Below are 19,428 nucleotides of genomic sequence, written 5' to 3' on the forward strand. Positions count from 1 at the left end.
TAACAGTGGTTTCCTGACACAGCGAAACTCCACTGCATTATGGAATTCATCTAGGCTCTAATCAGACATTAGCATCACACAGCAGCCCACTCTGAATCCATAGTGCTGTCCTGCTGCCAGTGGTGTGGTGTAATACCTGTAGATGAGCTGCACGGTAGTTCAAAAGCCAGATTGCCTCTTCTTTTTCTTTCATATCACATCAAAACTGATCCGAGAATTAGCTCTAGAGCAGAGCAGGTATGTTCACCAGCAGTTTGGGAAAATAAATAAATGTATTTTTCTTTGTTTCATAAAAAAACCCTTTTCCCTACATTTTCAGTGAACCAAAACTGTAGACAAAAAATTTCATGTCATTGAAAATGTTCACAGTAAACGGATTTCTGAAATGTTTCATTTTTAAAGTACTGAAATGTAATGTGTCAAATATTTCATATATTTTTGCCTTTTCTCAGATATGAAACACTAGGTGACACTATAAATTTTCAAATTTTTTTTAAATATTAAAATTTTGCACCAGAGTTTTTGGCTGAAAATCTTAATAAACTCCACTGATAGTCTACTTAAAAGGTTTATGTGGGAAGAAGAGTGCAGAGAATAAACTTACTGTGTTCCGTCCTTCATTCTGCTCTTCTTAGTCTAGCATTTTGCCCTGAAAGTTTCATATTTCTTTTACATGACACTATATTCTGTGTATCTATTGTAAACTGTCTTAGAGAATATTTATATTAGCCATCATCCTGACATGCATACAGATGCTTTCAATCTTATCTTTGCGCTTTAGAAAAAGATCGGTACTTAGATCCTGGAAAGCAAGTAATGCCGAAAAATGCACTTTTGATATAGTTCTTAAAGTTTCTTGAGTTCCCTTATGGATCTCACATTCTCATATTGAGATGCTCTCCATTTATCTGACCCACAGATAAATCTTCCTTCAACCAACTTTATATTTTAATTATAATGTTTGAAGTGTGTCTTCACAAACTTCTGATGTGTCTTGTGATATTTTATTGACTCTTAGTCTTCTTAAGTTCTCTTTCTGTTCTACCTTGTTTTGCCCATTTCTCATATCCTTGAGTTACACAGAAGAATCTTGAAAAGCTGTACAGATACTTGACAAAGTGTCGTGGTTTAACCAAAACACAGCACTAGGAAGAAATTTAACTCTATCCCAGCCAAAACCAGGACACAAGGTAATCTGTCTAGCTCTAATGGACAACTAATGGAGGCTCGTGTCAACATGAAGGTTATACCAGGCTGTGTCTACATTGGCCTTTTACTTTGGAGCAGAAGTGTGGTTCAGTGCACAGAGCAGTATGGTGAAGATGAACTAGATTCCTTTGAAGGGAATGAAACTGGCTGCTCTGCTGTCAGTTCACCAAGCACTCTCCAAACCCTAACAGGGACAAGAGGTCCAAACCAAAGGATAAGACAAAATCTGGTTTTAAGTAAGACTGTATGTAATGTAGGTGTTTTGAGGCCTCAGCAGTAATTGCTTTAATCTTGCCACCCATTTCTGTTGTGCTTAATTAATTGCAAATATAGACATAACAAGGTAGCAAAAAGGAATTAAATGGATTAGTTGAGTCTTTTAGTCACAGTCCTCCAATAATAATGTAAAGTGTCTTTAGGAACTTTGCAGACAATATTTGCTTCTTTGATGTCATAGTGTAGAAGAAGCATATGTCATCACTGGCCTCCTGCAAACACTCAAGCTGGTTCTGATCCTTACAGAGTGGATTTTGCAGGTCTACCTGTTCCTAACAGCTTGACAAGAGAACAATACTTGAACTTGGCAGTATATAGGAACTCTAATGTTCCTGGGGTTTTTTAATGATTATTAAGATGATGTGGAGAGAAGAGAGATTTGGACAATGAAGGGTTGACTTTGCACTGCAGGATATCCACTGTTTAGATGCCAAAAACTTGGATCTGTAGAATACTTTTCAGATGCTGATTGCATTACATGACCTGGCTCTGATACAAATATTTTTGCAAGGAAAGGATGGACATGACTAAGGGATATAGAGCTTCCCTATTAGCATCAACAGTAGTGTGGCCCACTATGCCGTGGCAGAGACATTCTCTACAGGTGATGAAGTCCCTCTAAAAAAACACCGTAGCTGTATTGAGACTTAGAGTTATCCTTTTTTACTTGACATGTAATTGACCACCTGTCAGTGATTAGATTTTGTATTAAAGAAAGAAACAAGGGGATTATAGAATCCTTACTTGTTTTGTGGATTCATTTTGTTCTGAAAAAAAAAAATCTCGTTTTATAAAACTTAGTGGGGGAAACGCATCTTCTGTGAGAAAGGATCCTTAGGAATTCATAATTACTTTCAGCATACCAGAACAAGGGCATTTGCTCCCTGACCAATAACAATCAGATATTTTCTCAAAGGAAGAAGTTGGAAATATCTATCAATACAGTCGGTGGTGGTAAGTCCTCATACTTTCAGTGGAAAATTATTCCTTCTCAGCTGGTGGTATTTATGTTTTTAAGACATTTGTCTCTTGGCAAGTTCAGCATTACCAGCCTCTGCGCCTCTGTTGGAGGATTATTGCTCTATCTTTCTGTTAAATACAGCTACACCTTTTCCCCATCTTTTTCTTCTTTGGTGTTTTGTTTGTTTTTTTTTTTTTTTTAATGCTGGCAAGCTGCTGATGTAATTAAGTTTTGGAAAGAAGAGAGGGTGTGGGTGCCTGAAAATGTTAAAGACAGGTTAATTCTAGACATGGCTTTGCATGTTGACATTTCCCAGTTAACACACAGCTTCATAGCAGATTTCTCTTGAAACTTTGCCATGATATACTGCCAGCAAATGGGAGCGGTGAAAAATACTGGGAAGACCAGTGACTGCTAAAATAACACAAAATAGTGGTGCTGTCATCACCTGTTGCCACAACATAGAATTCAACAAAAAAATGCAAGCTGTAGAAGACCCTAGAATATTTGACAGCATTGTGTATACAGGTCACTTTCAAGAAAATATTTTATCTCTTTTTTTTATTCTATCCAAAGATACTTGATAATCAGTCATTGTGTTTTAGTAGCCTTGGCACTAAGAATCCAGTTCCTTACTGGTATACATTAGCAGACTTCTCTGAAATGCTAGGAAGCTGCTTCCATTTTAATAAGCAGAGAATTGGATACTGAATACCTTTTTATACAAAGCACTTGTTTTAGGCCTCATCTTGTAATTGGGATTAATATTGGTATTGTAATCCTACAGTAAGTGTTATTAATATTGGTGGGACATTGGAGAAGAAAAAGAAAGATGCATATAGTTTTAGATCTCTTTGCAGAACTATGCCTACTGCAATACTACTTTGCTTTGATACGTGAAGGTTGAATATATTCGTCTTGAGACATCGTTTGGAATTTGATCCTTTCTCCATTGTAGAAAAAAAATCTTTACAAGTTTCAGTGGAAATTTAGGAGAGCAACAAATCAAAGATGAGATTTTTTTTTTTTTTGTACTGCAAAATTATTCAATTTCTAGTTACCTGTGTAAAGTACTATGAAATTGATGAGCACTGCCTGCAAATGATAAGTACAAAATTTTAAATGAAAACCCAAATCTTAAAATGGTACTAAATCAACCTAATTTTAACAGTAATATATTCTTTTGTCATTGTGTAGTGTTATAACTACTGATAGAAGCAAAAAAAAACAACGAACAATGTATTTGAAAATCTCAGGAATATTCAAACACTGGATGAAAATCTGAACTTCTACAGCCTTAACGCTTGGGTTTTTTTAATTAAGTGAAATATTTACTACATGGAGCCACATTTGTGAAATAGCTAATTTTGGATCTGTAGAAGATGAAGGTTTTCTGTTGTGTAACTGGTTTTGGTACAGTTATACTTTTGTCACTTTTTGTTTTCCCCAGTAAAGTGGAAAAATCCCATTAAGTTTAATTTTTGATATTAAAGATTAAGAGGAATGAAGAAAATGTAATTTGAGTCTAAATTATAGCAATTGAAATGGGAAAAAACATTGTCTTAAATATGCTTTTAAGTAGTATTCATTGTTAAACAGTAAAAAGCCTGTTTTAAGAAAATTTTTCAGTAGCCATCTGGCATTGACTTATGACATTTGTACAACAGTAGTTTACCTATACTTTTGGATTGTATTATAAATATGTTTTCACTAGGCAGGGAACTAAAGATAGTTTAGGTTTTCATTAAAATTTTATGAAGCCTTATCATCCATGGAGTTGTTTCACAACCAATGGAAAAATCAGGGATTGTTCAGTTTACATTGCAGCAACTAGTGGAGAAGTTGGAAAAAAACTGTTACAGCTGTCTTGATGGGAACCACAACTTTTTCAGAAAAGCCATTCATATACAGATTAGCCAAGACAGTGCTAGAAAGCCATTTTGCAAAACTAAAATGGACACAATTTGATATGCTAAGGTACAGCAATTGTTCAAACCTGCATCTCATTATAAGCTAATTCTGAAGTTTTTGCTTTTGGTCAGTTGTCTCACTTTCCAGGCAATGGCCATCCAATAGAGCTTTCCCCTAATGGCAAATTGCTATTATTTTTGCCAAGTTCCATGTATTTCCATATACTACATGTGGGGTAACATCACTGATTTGAAACATAAGTTCATAATCATAAGCAGTGTTTTACAGCATATACACTTTATTCTTGGGTATATTTTGTATAAAGTATTACTCATAGATTGTGAACAAAAGATACAAACAGGATTTGTTCTTCTTTGAGATTTCTGAAAGTTTCTGTTCATACAAGCATGAAATTGAAGCCATTGAAATTTAGTGAGGAAAATAAGGGAGAGGCTCACCCTAGGATAGCTGGTCACTTTGTGCCTGGATGGTTCACCCCAGAGAAAGAGACTGCACCATACATTTTTTGCACTTCTATTTATTCATAGCATTGTTTTGTTCAGCAGCTGTTCCAAAGCAGGCTGCTCTAAGGGTCTCAAATACGTCTTGTGTGTATATTTTTGACAAAATTTTCATGTGTTTTTATTTAACTATTTTGTATATTTTTACCCAGAAGAATGATTTATGTTCATTGATTCAGAAGAAAAATAAGGTTTTACTCTACATTATATAAGTGCTTTGTAATGGTAATCTTTTAGGAACATTTCCATTCCTGCTGTTAGGTTTGTCTTTGGGCAAGCTTGTCTTTGACCTTTAACTCTGTACAGAGTTCTAGTCTGAAATTTTTGGGCCTCAGAAGTATCCCAGTCAAAGATTACATATTTTCAGTGTAACATTGAGTAATGCACAGAAAATTACTATTATCTATATTATACATTCAGCATTAATATTTCTATTTCTGTTTGCTTTTTTCACCTGAGTGGGAACTGGTACTATCATTTCATTATTCATATATCTAGATACTTCAATATGTGTTTATATTGATGGTACAAAAGAGGGAAAAAATCCATGTCTCTTTAATAACTATTCAATTATTCTTAACTTTAGGAAGTATGTGACAAAATTAAGCATGTCAAATTGGTTTTTAAATCCCCTTAATTTTATTTTGTTTGTGCATGTTTCTCCTTTAGTTATGTATGGAAGTAGATTTGACTCCTGTTTTAAATCAAATCTCTTAAGTGAAAGATGAAAGATGCATGCCTCTTGAAATAAGTGATGAATAAGTCTAGCTTTCAACTATACAGTGTGGGTCAAATACTCTGTACGATACTAGAAAATAACTTTGTGAAGAGTAAAGTTGGGGTATAACAATAATCCCTCAAGGTTCATAGTTTGGGAAAAAGTTACTTCTGCATACTGCTCATAGTATAGACTTTTCTTGAAGAGTAGAGTTTGGCTTCTAGCCACACCTGCTTGCTAGCTACTGTACATATATTGAGGCAGGCTACTTGACTGTTTATTTACCTCACCATTACTGTCTTTGAAAGTGTGCTAACTTGGAGATGTGATTAATTAAAACTTTCTTAGGGAAAACTAAAAGGTTGACATTTTGGAAAAGAATATGGAGGTTACAAATTGCTATTACATACAGAGAAAGAGATCAAGGGATAGTTTAGACTACAGAACTGGTTTTCGAAATCTTTCTACTTTGTATATGTATCTTCTATATAGTTTTTTCTGTTGTTAGCTAATCCTTTGTGAAAGGACCTAACCCAAAATCCAGAGAATTTGAAGAGGTGCTCTCCATCCACCTCAGTGGCTTTGTATAATGCCCTGTGTGACCAAGTACCGATAACTGGAGTAATTTAGCATACACTCTAGCTACTGTGTTAAACAGCTTTTTTATTCCATAAGGGCCGTAGTTTAATGATACAAACATTTAGTGCAGCCCTGACTACTGGGCTGTAACATACCAGAACTGCTTCTTGATCCTGCAGCAATGACAGAACTTCCTCCTTAGTCAAAGTCCTACTGGAAATTGGTGTGCATTCTCTGCTAAGTAGAGAGGTCTCTAAGTAATGGGATCTATGTAAAAAAAGGGTACTGGGGATGGCAGGTATGTGACTTTCCTTATAAAGAGTGCCACAGCTCCTAGAAGTGCTGCATACTGTGCTAGCCAAAGACGTGCTTGCTTGCCTTTCAGTTTTCTTTAGGATTCCTTGTTGTGTGATATTTACTCATTGCAATGTTGAGTAGTACACAAAGAACCATAAATAACTAAATCTAAGCTCAGGAACCATTCCATTTTGACCCTCCAAATACTGAGCAGTTTGTAGCTTTTGCAGATAAATCCACAATAATATTGCCTCAGGTAGTATTTCCATAGTGAGACCAAAGATTTTTTTCAAAGTCCTGTATTTAATATTTTAAATTTGCATTTTGTTGAAACTTGTAACGGTACAGTCCTCAAGGAGAGGTCAGAAGGCTTATAGACTGTTGAATGTGTGACAAAGAGCTCGTAAAGAATCTGGTCAGATGTAGCTAATTAAAGGTAAATGAAGGACAGCTGCTTTTTATGTTTCCAGCACATCTTTGATCTGCTCTACCCCTCAGACCTCTGTGGACAAGGTAGTTAAATACAAACTAGGAGGCCTATTTTAAAGACATTAAAGCCCTCCGGGGCAATCGAGTGACAGTCCAAGCAGCCATAAGCTGTTTGCTTTATTCATTAGAGAACTTTAAATGTGTCAAGAAATAGAATAATGTCCATGCTCTTAGATCAGCATTAGCAATGAAGATTACAACAGCTCTGGGACATAGGAATGAGCAAACTTCTTATGAAAACAAGTTTATTGAGAAGCATTTTACTATAACGGCAAAGAAAATATAGGTTACACATTTTCATTGCAGGAATATTGATTCAATATGCATTGAAATATCTAAAGCTGTAGTGACACAAACATCGTGTAACCCAGTGCTGACCTCAGTTGTCCCTTCAATCATGTTTTAAAAAACTTCCTTTTTGGACACACATGATGGAAAGAATATGTCATATGTGAGTGACATAATAGCACATAATACTTGCTGAAGAATTTATGGAGAATTTACACAATATATAGCCTTTCACTTGTGTCTGGAGACTCAGATATTTAAGTTTGTAAATTGCAAATGTTTATTTTATAAGTCCAAGCATTAATGTCAATACATCAGTAAAGGATGTAGAAAGACTAAACAAAGAAAAAAAAAATTAGTTAGCTATATAAACAACTTTTTATTGCTAGTCATTTTGGAAAAAGTGACTTTGCCCAGAAGTCCAACTCAGTATATTTTTTGAGAATTGTTTGATATCTTAATTTATTTTGTAAATAGGAATTGAAATGGAAGTTAAGGTGAAGCAAATTCCTGTAACATTCTAAATGGTGAATTCTGGAGATACATGCCATAGTGCCTCAATAGTATTTAAGAACTTAGAGAAAATATTTGCTTTTTTTTATGTTGTGAGCTGTGTTTTGCTCCATTATCTTTTCTGTCAGTACCTAAATGTTGCATTGTTTGACTGCATAATCAAACTCTCCATGGTATTCAGCCCCACTGGAACAGCTTTGGTATTTTAAAATCAAGTAAAGATGTGAAAAGTCTGGAATTTTAAAATGTTCATGTCGACTGCCTTTTTGACTATGCCATAAATGCAAATTTCATAGGTCTTACCATAAAAAGAACATTTCTACATGGCATTTTACCTCAAAAAGGCTCTATGTGAGTAGTGCAGTTGGAATTGCTTGCCTATGAAAGTGCTATATGCTATTGGACTCTGGAAGAACCTTTCTTCCAAAGAGATATAGATGTAGTAGATCCTCTGTGACTAGCCACTGATTTTTCCTGGGTGATTTGACATTTCCTCCTAGTCTTACTACTGATGTATTTAACTATACATAATTTAAAACTAACTTGATCCTCCAAATTGTCATAGATTTGTCTAATGGCAGATATATAAGTATTTCTGCAGTCAAGTCATAGACGTGAATTTAATCAAGTTGGTAGGCCTGTGAACCAAGGACTTAATTTTTTCTTTTTAAAATAAGCAGCAAATAAAAAATTCAAATTAAACTGGAAGATGGCCTTTGGTTTTACTCAGCAAACAATACTCAGAAAATGTAAATGAGCATTGAGCAGTTTAATTGAAGCACGTTAAAAGACTCGCTGAGCTGTATTCTAGGCAACAATAAGTATAAAGATGTGGTTATTCCTGGCAGCATGAGCATAATATACTGATTTGACTGATTGTGCCAAAAACATTGTGAAAAGCAAACAATGAATAAATTTGTGCTAAATTTAGAGTAGTTTGCATGCATACTTTAAACATTAAAGCTAGATGTTTTTTACCCAGAGGCAGGAAATATATTGGTAAATTATTACAGAATTCTGCTAAATAGAAGATAGGTACATATTGTGGATTGAGGACCCATGGTTTTGGCTAGCATACTTACACCTGTTCCACTCACATTGAATCTACATGTATCAGCTTGGCTGTGTGTTAGACTGAAAAAAAAAAGCCCATACTATGGTAGAACTACCGTGAAAGGGAAGTTCAATAACTTGATAGGACCATTTCTCTTTAATTTAAAGATCCAATAAAAATAAGTCAAAAAGGGAACTAAAATATAAGAATAATCTTAGTTTTTTAAACAAGCTTTATTTTTTCATTTTTTTAACAAAGTACCTGGGACATCAAGACAAACATTAAGACCTTCACAATATGTTCCTTATTGACAAATGCTGCATTGCAAATGTTGGTTTATTACTCCAATAACCTCTCAGTACTTGTATATGCATGTATTATCACAAGGTGAAATTTGCCCTTTCAAAGGCATATAAAGGTTTATGCATGTGTGCCTAGGTGTAATCACAACTTAGGTTTGAGTATCTTGTATTCATGGCATGACTATTTAAAAAGTTCCATACCATTTTCTGTCTTTATTCACTTAACTGCTGTAACCCAATTTTCAAGCTCAGCAAAAATGATAGAATATAATTACTTTTCTCTTATATTTGCAATAGAACTGAACAGTTTACCATCTGGTGATAATAATGCTTTCTTTAGCTGGGGAGGGAGCAGGGAAATCATGCAGATACTGGGTAAGCATTGTCAGCACCAAAGATGAGCAGTTTGAACTGTCTGATGGGAGTATTGAGCATGAGCACATTCCTAGGTCTGTGGATTGGGACTTGGGAAGCTGAAGGGGATTTACAGCTGAGCAACAGCCAGTCTAGATGACATGCTGCCCGAAACACTCATTTCCAGCTCCTGTCTTCCACACATCTAGGATGTGATTCTCCAGCACTTGAGTAACCTTTACCTGAAACCTTGAAGATTAAAATGCTAGTTTGCTATATACAATCAAGGAACCATTTTGAATTCAACACAGGCTGAATTGCTTTCATGGAGGGAGCGCCAAGATCACTGACCACTTTTAGCACAAATGCTACGTAAGGTCAAACATCAGAAATTTCCATCTGCTGCTGAAGTCCTGGGGTTTTTTGAAGGCAAGATAATCGCTGTTCCCAATCCTGCTATTCCTCAGTTTCCAGATAGCAATGCTATGCTGACAGGTTGCATCTAACCTGTTACCTAACAAGATGTTGAGCACGACCCAGCTCCTCCTGTAGGTACGCAAAAGCCTTCTTCTAAAATGCCTTAGGTAACAATGGTAAACCAAGAGCTCCTCCTGGGATTAATTGTGATCAGCTAACACGTTTTGAACACGGACATCCTTGTCCACACCAAGGGAAAAATCATATTCAACATCTTGTTTAATTAACATGTTTTCTAGAATATTTTCTCAGTGTAGACAAGGTCTCTAAGGAAGAATGACTCATGAATGCAGCATTGCCATTATGGAGTACTTTTTGGAGTAACTTTCCATTTCTCCACAGTTTCTAAGGAAAACATTGATTTGGCTCATTACCTAAAAGGTTAATTAATGTTTGTGAGGAGCTCCAGGGTACAGTTAGTTAATCCCATACCACGTCGCTAAATAGAACCCTGGGCAAGAGTTAAAGTAAGTGTCACTGTCTTAAGTGAAGGCTAATATGTAGATCTTTTCCAGCATAGTCCATGCATACTGCTGTATAGTTTTCCTTGGAGCCTTCTTGACACCATACTACAATTGAGACGGGTACAATATGTGACTGCCTGCCTAGGAAAGGAGTGGGCCTTGGCTGCCACACATATCACAGTGAACCTAGCATTTTGTGGACTCTTCTGAGGGAGATGTACCCTTACAGAACAGGTAAAAGCTTTATGCGTCTGTGAAGATGGAGTGGGACAGCAGGCTAATAGAAATTAGCCTGTGTAGAACTGATGGCAGGGATACTTTTTTCCAGGCATTGATTATTCTTCAGATAATGCTGTTGCAATCCGGAAGAGGTTCCATGCTTCATCTTGTCAAATAAAGTGTTTTAGCCAACAGACAAGAAGGTTTAAGAGGAATTTGTCATTGTTTTTATTAGGATACAAAGATCAACACGAGATTCTTTCTGTCAGACATATATTCTCAGAAGGAAATGCATAGTACGCATAAAATATTTATGATCATTTCTTATATTATAACTATATCTATGTAGAAGCCAAAATAAATACCAACTGTTCCAGCTATACAATATACAGTGCCTGATGTGTTTATTGCCACATTTTGCATGACCAGTTCTCCTTTCTGTTGTGTTTCTCCAATGACTGTGTTATTCCAGGGAAATGAGTAACAAGGGGAGGACGATGCATAATGACTTCTACGCTGTAGGGGGTTGTCTGAACTAACGCATGGATCAAGCTCTACATCTCTTGAATCTGTGTTCAGGGTGTATTATGCAGAAAACATGTAGAGGGTGAGCTACTCAGGTTTCTTTGAAACACAAATCAGTGTGTATTACAGGCACTTCACACTTTTCAGTTCATAGCTTTGAGGGTCAAAGAAGAGCTGAAGGCAAGAATTTGTCTCCTAAGGATGACCAAAGCCACAATGATTCTATTTTTATCTGTGCTATTTAGCAAGTACTGTTAGCTAGATTTCATTCTTTTTCTCCCTATTCAGTGAATAGACGAAGTATGGAAACATTTGGGAAGATGAGGAGAGTTACAATCCTGTGCTGCTGAAATCTCAAACTTTCACTTTTTGCCAGATGCATAATTAGAACACGTTTTAAACAGAGTCATAGTATTGTCAGGCCATGTTGTATGATTATTGATACAAGATTTGTGTGTGTGATGGAATAGAGGAACAAAGAGCAAAGGAATTCAAAATACCCACCAGTCACCAAAATGTTTGCATTGAAGAGATGTATATGAAGATTGCCAGTTTGAAATTTTAAGTGTGAATCTTGTACAGGGAAATGTAATGTAATCCATAATGGAAAGCAATTTAAAACAAGAAGATGTTAGTTGGAAAAAGGAAAATGCTCTGCTGAGGAGGGTTGGTTTGGGGGTCAGTATTTTCTGTCATTTTATTCCCTCCATGGGCTCAGTTAATGAGCAGAATGTTTTACGTAATAGAATTCTGGACTCCATTCTCGGTTGTTGATATTCCACTTGTGTACGCTCAGACGATGTCAATGATGACAGCTGCTTATTTCTTCAACACACATTTTGATTATGTCTTGTTTTATGGTTAGTATCCAGTTTTCACAAGGAATGTTTTCCCACCCAGAAGACAACAAATGTTGGACTGACCTAGTAATTGTTCTTTCCTATATTTCCTTTGGGCTCTTGTTCAGCTAGTTGGATCTGAGTTGTTTTAAACATAATTAGGCCATCATAAATCACTCTGGGTTAGTTCACATGTGACATCACCAAGGAGGCCCAATGGGACGATTAGAATATGTTTTTGGACAATCTATCTGTAGCTATGTTAACTGCTTTATCATGAAAATAAAGTTTGTAAACAGTAGTCTTTACAGTGTGACAAGTTAAAATATATTGCAGACTGATATAGCTGTTCAGCAAATTAGATTTTCATAGTGCTAATTGAATTTGTCACAAAGCTGATGAACATTAGCTAAAGAAAGAGCAATATATTTTATTTTATTGAGCACATCTCAGAGTGCTTGTAATTTAGTAAGGCCACCACACTTTCTGGGCAGGCTATCAAGTAGGATGTTGTAATGATTTGCATGACTACTATAGTAGATGGAAAAATGTAGCTTGTGTTTGTAGCTGTTCCATTAGTGTATTGCACAGTGTGCATTCTTTTGGTGCTCTTCAGAGAGCTGTGTCATAATCCCAGCATCTTTTGAAGAGTTCTATCTGGTGAAATCAAGTAACTATACAACTAGTTTAAAATCTAGTGCATAATTAAATGATGAGACAAAGGAAAGACTGAGAAAGGCAGATAACCAATAGAATCCTGATGTTATCAAAACAGAGCTCTTGCCAAGGACCTTGGAATTCATCTGATTCAGTTGCTGGAAAAACGCCTGAATTAAAAATTATCCTATGAGGACCAAGAAAATAGAGCCAAATTCTGGCACTGTACAGTTTTTTCCCAAAATGGACATTAATGCTGCAAAAACAGAATAGGGTGAACAACCCCTGGCCCCATGCTTGGCCCCCTACTGTAGGCTCTATCTGCCAAGAAAAGATGGAGTAGAAGATCAAAAACGGAGGGGGGGGGAGTGGGGAGGAGAAGTTGGAAAAGGAGGGTGGTTGGAAAGGAAAAAACTCATAGGCTATGCCCCCTGCCAGCACTGAAACATTCGACTGCAGCTCCACTTGCAAAGCACCTGTTGGCAGCTGTTGGAGTGGTTTATAGATTTTGGGAGAGAATCAGGATAGAAAACTTATAGTCTGTGTTCCCTGATGTGACATGTGATTTGGCCTTATTTTAGTAAAATAGAAGTCATTCCTGGGCAATAATTATAGCAATAAATATACCTGTTCAGAAATAACGACAGCTTTTGCTGTCTAGAAAAAAATAAAACAAATATTAAATTGCATCATTTTGAATGACTCTCCTTACTACTAATATTAATATTCTTTGGCTGATATCACTTATGTTGTCTTCCTTTTATCCAGAACTGAAAAAGAAATCAATGTTGCATGGAGTGGAAAGAAAATAAAACAAAATAATGGTCATAAATATTAACTTGATACTGTCATTCAAACACAGTGGCAGGAAGCTAGGTGTAAGGGGTTATCTGGTTTATGTTTTGCAAGTTTTATATATTAGAGTGGAATGATAGAAAAGTAGGAAAATTGTATATGTTCAATTAGAACTCTCAGCAAGTATTTTATGTCAAGAATTCAGTTTAAACATTTTAACATCTTCACTAACTTTCATGTAAACTGCTGTTCAGATACATTTAGTTGAGAATGTTAGCATTACAGTTTATGCCCTCCTTCTGTTACTAACTCCAAAAATTGCTTGTGTTTGTATACAAAAACTTTTGCAGTCCTTTGTTGTTATATAAACAGATTATTCTTCCTCAAGAGAAATATATAATGATTATCAATAATATATGTATTCAGTATGTGAAGTATATCAGGCAGAAAACAAATGGTTATTTTTAAATATAGGTACTTATTATAGGCTGAGCTAAAAACTCTGTGGCTTTTATTGGCTAACTCTCCTTTGACTATAATGAGAATTTTCCCTCTGCTTTGGTTCAGTGTAAAAGGCTTACTTAGGTAAGTACCTGTATTACTCAGAAAGTTTGGATAAAGTTGAAATAGAAAGTAGATAATGTTTTGGAATTTAATCCTTTCTTATACAAACTTAATAAAACCCCACAGTTTTCCTGTTCTACTTGAAACACTAAACTTATTAGTTCTAAAATAATTGGAATTTGAAACTTTAAGCCTTCCTTAGATTTATATTCAGTAATGAAAAAAAGAACTCAAGTTTCTGATGCTGCAGTGTACGCTACCCAGGCAGAGCCTGGTTCCTGCATGAAGCCCACCAAGAGTCTTTCTCCATCAAGTCAGCCAAAGAATAGGGCCAAAATGCAAATTCTATTAGTTCAATAGTTTGTGTGTGGAACATTTCAAAATGAGATTTTCAGTGTGTGTTAGAGTAATTTCTTTGCCTTGCTTAGAAAGAGAAAGTAGTTGAGTAGCCTAGCATGTAATAAATTGTTTTAGGTATTTGAGATTATTAGCTTTAGTGACCCCTGATCTTGGCCACATTCTGTGCCATTAAAATAAGAGGACAAGATCCACACCTTAAGAAAGTGACATCTGAACAAGGAGAGCATTTAGTGGAACATAAGCATGTGCTTAATTTCAGTGGGACTGGATGGTATCTATGAAGAAAGGAATTTGCAGATATTTTAAATTGAATAAGAATGCTTTCCTGAAACAAATCACCAAAAGACACATTCTGTATTACAAAAGATTTGTAATTATTTTTGCTATAATACTAAATAGATGAAATAAATGCATTCAAACATCATAAGTTTGTAAGTATAGTCTTCGCAAACTGTTTTCGCAAACTGTTTTCGCATGTTATAGCATTAAATTTATTATTCTGGATAAAAAGAGACCGTGGATGCTTAAGAGTCTTAATAAACCAGGGCACAGAAAGTTCAAAAACATGATAATCTGCTACCTTGGACATACAGATACATATTTTCTCAGTATTTCAAAATCCTTTAGGATTTGTGTAGTTGTTTTTATTTTATTATCTCTGCACATTGACAGATCTCAAAAATACGCTTTTACTGTGATCCTTATAAATACATCTTTTTATTTTATGTTTGTTGTTTGGAATGAGGGTGATATACAAAATGGACAGGGGAGTAGGCAAACCTAGAAAATTTAAGCAAATATAGAGATGCTCTGAAAGTTCTCCCTGGGCGACGTATGCCAGGGAGCATCAGCAAAATGTGGGTGGTAAAATTCTGGACTTTTCATGGGGTGTCGTCAGGTGGGTGGAAAAAAGTAACGGAACCAACTTTGAAGCCAGTGGTAGCAGATGTGTTCAGGATCTTCCAGATCTCTTCTTTCTTGGCATTCCTCCCTTGCTATTCACACCCTCCATTCTTGGACATGGAAAGTCCCCAGCATGTGAGTTTAAGCGCTCATGATGAGCGGTGGAGCAGGAAGGGGAAAAGCCAGGGTTACGCATCAGCATCAGCACAGAGCAGGCCAGGATGAAGAACCAGTAAGGCTGCAGCTCAGATAGCCAGCTCAGGAATCAGCTGTCATTTTAGCATCAAATTCATCTGAGCCCCCAGCACTGTCTTGCATAATAGCAGTGTCTTTAGGGATTAGTCTTGTATGACAAAGAAGCTAGTGCCAACCTGAACTCCCTTCCTTCACTACTTTCAGCAAGACTTAATGTATTTATTTATGATGCCAGTCAAATGTTCCCGCTGTTCTTAAGTCAGAAAACTGAGCAAAAACTATGATTAAATTGATCACGTAGCTTAAGTCCTCACCTTCCCCACTATAATGAAGAACCAGCACCATTTACTGTCTAAAATCCCTGACGGTTCCAATATACTACAGAAGAGGATGTTTAATATACAAGGTATAGAAGTACTGTATCATCAACGATACGTTTAGTTTTTTACTTTACTTTTCAAACTTCAAAAACTATTGGAGTCAATGAAAATTAAACTACCTTTTGTACAAATGTTTATTAGGCCTTTTTTTTATTATTATTTTATAGGTCTTGTAGAAATTTGCCTGATGCATCCCCTTGATGTAGTGAAAACAAGGTAAGATTCTGCTTGAACAGGTTTTGTTGACACTGGAAGATGTCCAAATTAGGAGCTGTCAAAAAATAAAATGCTAGAACTTCTCCAAGTAAGATGACATGTGCCTTTAATGGCATTTATATTTACTTACCTGTATCTACAGCATTTGACAGATGGAATTTGAATAGCATGACATATTTCTGATTAGAGGTCATCTAAAGGTGTTAAATCTGTTTTATGACATGTATTTTTAATGTTGTAACAAAATCCTATAACATGAAGAAGGCTATAGTTGAATTCGCTTACTATATGCAACAATGCTTTTATATGTAATTGGGAAATACCATGTTGCCTCCAAAATAATTTTCACAGATTTTTGAGACCTGATAAAAATAATAAAATAAGGTGTTCCATATTCTCTCTGTAAGCTAAGTAACTTCATGCTTCTATCTCTTTTTATCTTTTCATCTGTCCCTATTTTCTTTTCTGAATATTTGTGCTTATGTGAGTATAAATGATTAAGTGACCTGGAAAATTTGGTCAGATGAGGTTTTTTTAATGTTGATTATTGAGATGGAAAAAGAAGAGTGTTTCTAGTTTCTTGAATATCTTTTTGCTTTTTTTATGCTTTTTAGTTTTCATATCAATTCATAAGTGAGTGTTACCATACGTGAAAAGCAAACCAGAATGCAGCAGCATACAATAAGGAGGAGAAAACTTTTCATGCCATGCGTGTTACACGCAATGCCAATAATCACCATATACTACTGATCCTGTAGCTCTGTCTAGGTCTCAGTCATGTAGGCAGAAAAGCTTCACTGGGAGATGAATCAGCCCCAAACAAATGATGAGGATAGCTGTGGTCTCTGGAATATGCTTGAAGCAGTCAATTATGACTTTAGATTCTAGTTCCAGTTAGCCAACGTGTGAGCTTGTTACGGATGTATTTTTGTTTAAATCACATTCTGGGCTTTGCCTAAGACATTGAGATATACCTTTATTGCATTTTGGAGAAGGAGGCTATCTGTCTGTGGTGATTGCCCAACACCAGAGGACAGTAATGCAGGCTCCATCCGCATTAACTGCTGCTGAGGTGCTGTAGGTACTCCTCGGGGCTTGGAGTTTGCTCAGGCATTTCTTCTGTATGCCTTCATAATATGGAATATGTTGATTCATAGAGAGACAATACACCTGGTAGTTTCAAGGGTCCTCTCTGCCCCTCCAAGTACCACTGAGACCTTGCTGTTAAAATAAGGTTTATATAAAAAGATTGAAATTAACAACAGGGTACAAGCAAAACAAATACAAGACCAAATTTAAAAGAAAAAACTGTCTTGCTCCACTGTCATGTGGTCCTCATGGGATATGCTTTAGTGACTTCATTTTGGCAGGCTGTGCTGTAACTTACCTATAGCTTTCAAGGTTTTGGGTTTACCTCTTCCAGTTTTCCTCTTCGTACTAAACCAGGAGTCATGTTCTTCTGTAGTATAAATGCAGCATCAGTGATTTACTTCTCATGTCTTTGGTGCCTTTGAGGTTGTCATCCTACACATCCTTGTGTCTCCAGTCTTGGTTGAAAGAACTTAATACATATCCTTAAAATCATTCATGATTTAGGACATGCCACATATCGTATATCATAAAAAGCATTAATTGCACATCTGTTCTGATAAACTGGCAATCAGCAGATGTACTTCGAGCTTTCTGATAGAAGCCACGCATACAGTGGACTCTCAGAATACAAGGACAGATTTCCCCATTTCTATTCCAGATTTTACTGGTTTTGTCATACTTTTAGTAGTGAAAATGCTAATCACATCTGAGATCCAGAAATGGAAAGCATTAAAGAGTGTAAAGGGATCTTTGTGAAGCTGTATCAATATTAAAAAAAAAAAATAAAAACCCTTCAATGTGAAATCTGAGTCCATAAACAGTGGAATTAAAGAAGAAAGCAGGAAAAAATGAAAGAACAGTCAGTGTGCAGGAGAAATCAGATTATGGACCATGGTGAAACCAAGGGGCTGAATCAAGTACAAAAGCCATTAAGCAAATTTCTTCATTTGAAGAAACTTTAAGTGAAGTTGAGTTAACTCAACTCTTCCATTGAGATGCTGCAACTCTCTGCAGAAGTGGGCGGCACCCAAGTGATAGTTTTTCTGTGTTTTGTTGATGCAGATGTATTTAGAGATATTACACAGATTTTGCAGTAACTTTTCCGCTGATCTTAGCAGATGTTAGTACTTGAAAATACTTACATTTTGAAAGCTAATGACAAAACCAAGAATAGGATATCCTTTGATCTCATTCATCATTCCCTTCCAACATCATGCTACTTCCTTTCATTTTGTAATGGTCCAAATTTACTATAGCAGATTAATTCTTTGATGGCCTTGGAGAAGTTCAAATGAAACATTGTTTTTAATTCTGAAATTTGGATTTAGAATGTTTTCTAATACTTTTTCATTTACTTTATTCCTTTGTTGCAGTGCCTCTAAGTACTGCAGTGCACTTACTCTTTTCCAACATGGTATTGATAATCTGTCATTTCCTAATCACTTCCAGCTATTACAGTTTTGGTGGTTCGTTTGGGTTTTTTTTTCTTATGGTTAGGTGAAAGGATATATAAAAGCACCATTTGTTGCTTAATTTTTATGGTGTTTTGAGTTTCCTGCCTTTTTTCTATAAAGTGTTTGTTTGGTGGAAAGAGTCCCGTGGCCTTTTCAAATTAGTGGAATCTTATTTGATTTAAGTTAGCATTCTGAAGGAGGTAGGGATGATGCCAGAAGCTCACATCTAGTGGACTGGTGGCTTAGCATCTTTGCTTCATTGGGTTTTTTTTTGTGTGTGTGTGTATGTTTTTAATAAAAAATTGGAGAAAAGAAAGTTCCTGTCAGAGATTATTTTGAAACCCTGGAAAATGGTTTGGCTCTTTTGTGACAATATTTTGCAATATCTTTTCTGTGTTTAGTAATTTTCTATTATTCTACAGTAACAATGCTAGACTTGTTTATCTCCTCACATCAAGGGAGGAACAATATATATAAAAAAATACATGTTTATAAACTATGGACAAGCCAAATGCTTAATGGAGTGTTTTTTGTTAAATGTACATTTGAAAACAATTTTATTTTGTTAGCTATTAGAACACCAAAGATCATTACTTTAAGAAACTCATGTGAGAAAGCTAGCTAGATGGAGATAACTATGATCCATTGTTTTATCTCTATGAATCCCACTTATTCTTTGAAATAAAGCTTTTTTTCTCAATTACTAGCTATATTGGTATAGTTTCTGATGAGAGACTATTAAAAAAATTGTGCTAAACTTTTAGTGTCTCAGTATAACAGAGACTCTGTTAGCTGTTTTATTTATCAGTTACGTTT

General features: G+C 35.7%; 1 protein-coding gene across 1 annotated transcript in view; it reads left to right on the forward strand.

Moving 5' to 3' along the window:
- SLC25A21 (solute carrier family 25 member 21) overlaps nt 1-19,428 on the forward strand; it is a 264,449-nt gene that overhangs the window by 131,614 nt on the left and 113,407 nt on the right. The window contains exon 2 of the mRNA XM_075151638.1: nt 16,018-16,066. Coding sequence (XP_075007739.1) covers nt 16,018-16,066 — 49 coding nt within the window. The remainder of the gene's footprint in view (nt 1-16,017; nt 16,067-19,428) is intronic.

Source organism: Calonectris borealis, chromosome 5 (genome assembly GCF_964195595.1).
Source record: "Calonectris borealis chromosome 5, bCalBor7.hap1.2, whole genome shotgun sequence".
Taxonomy (NCBI): domain Eukaryota; kingdom Metazoa; phylum Chordata; class Aves; order Procellariiformes; family Procellariidae; genus Calonectris; species Calonectris borealis.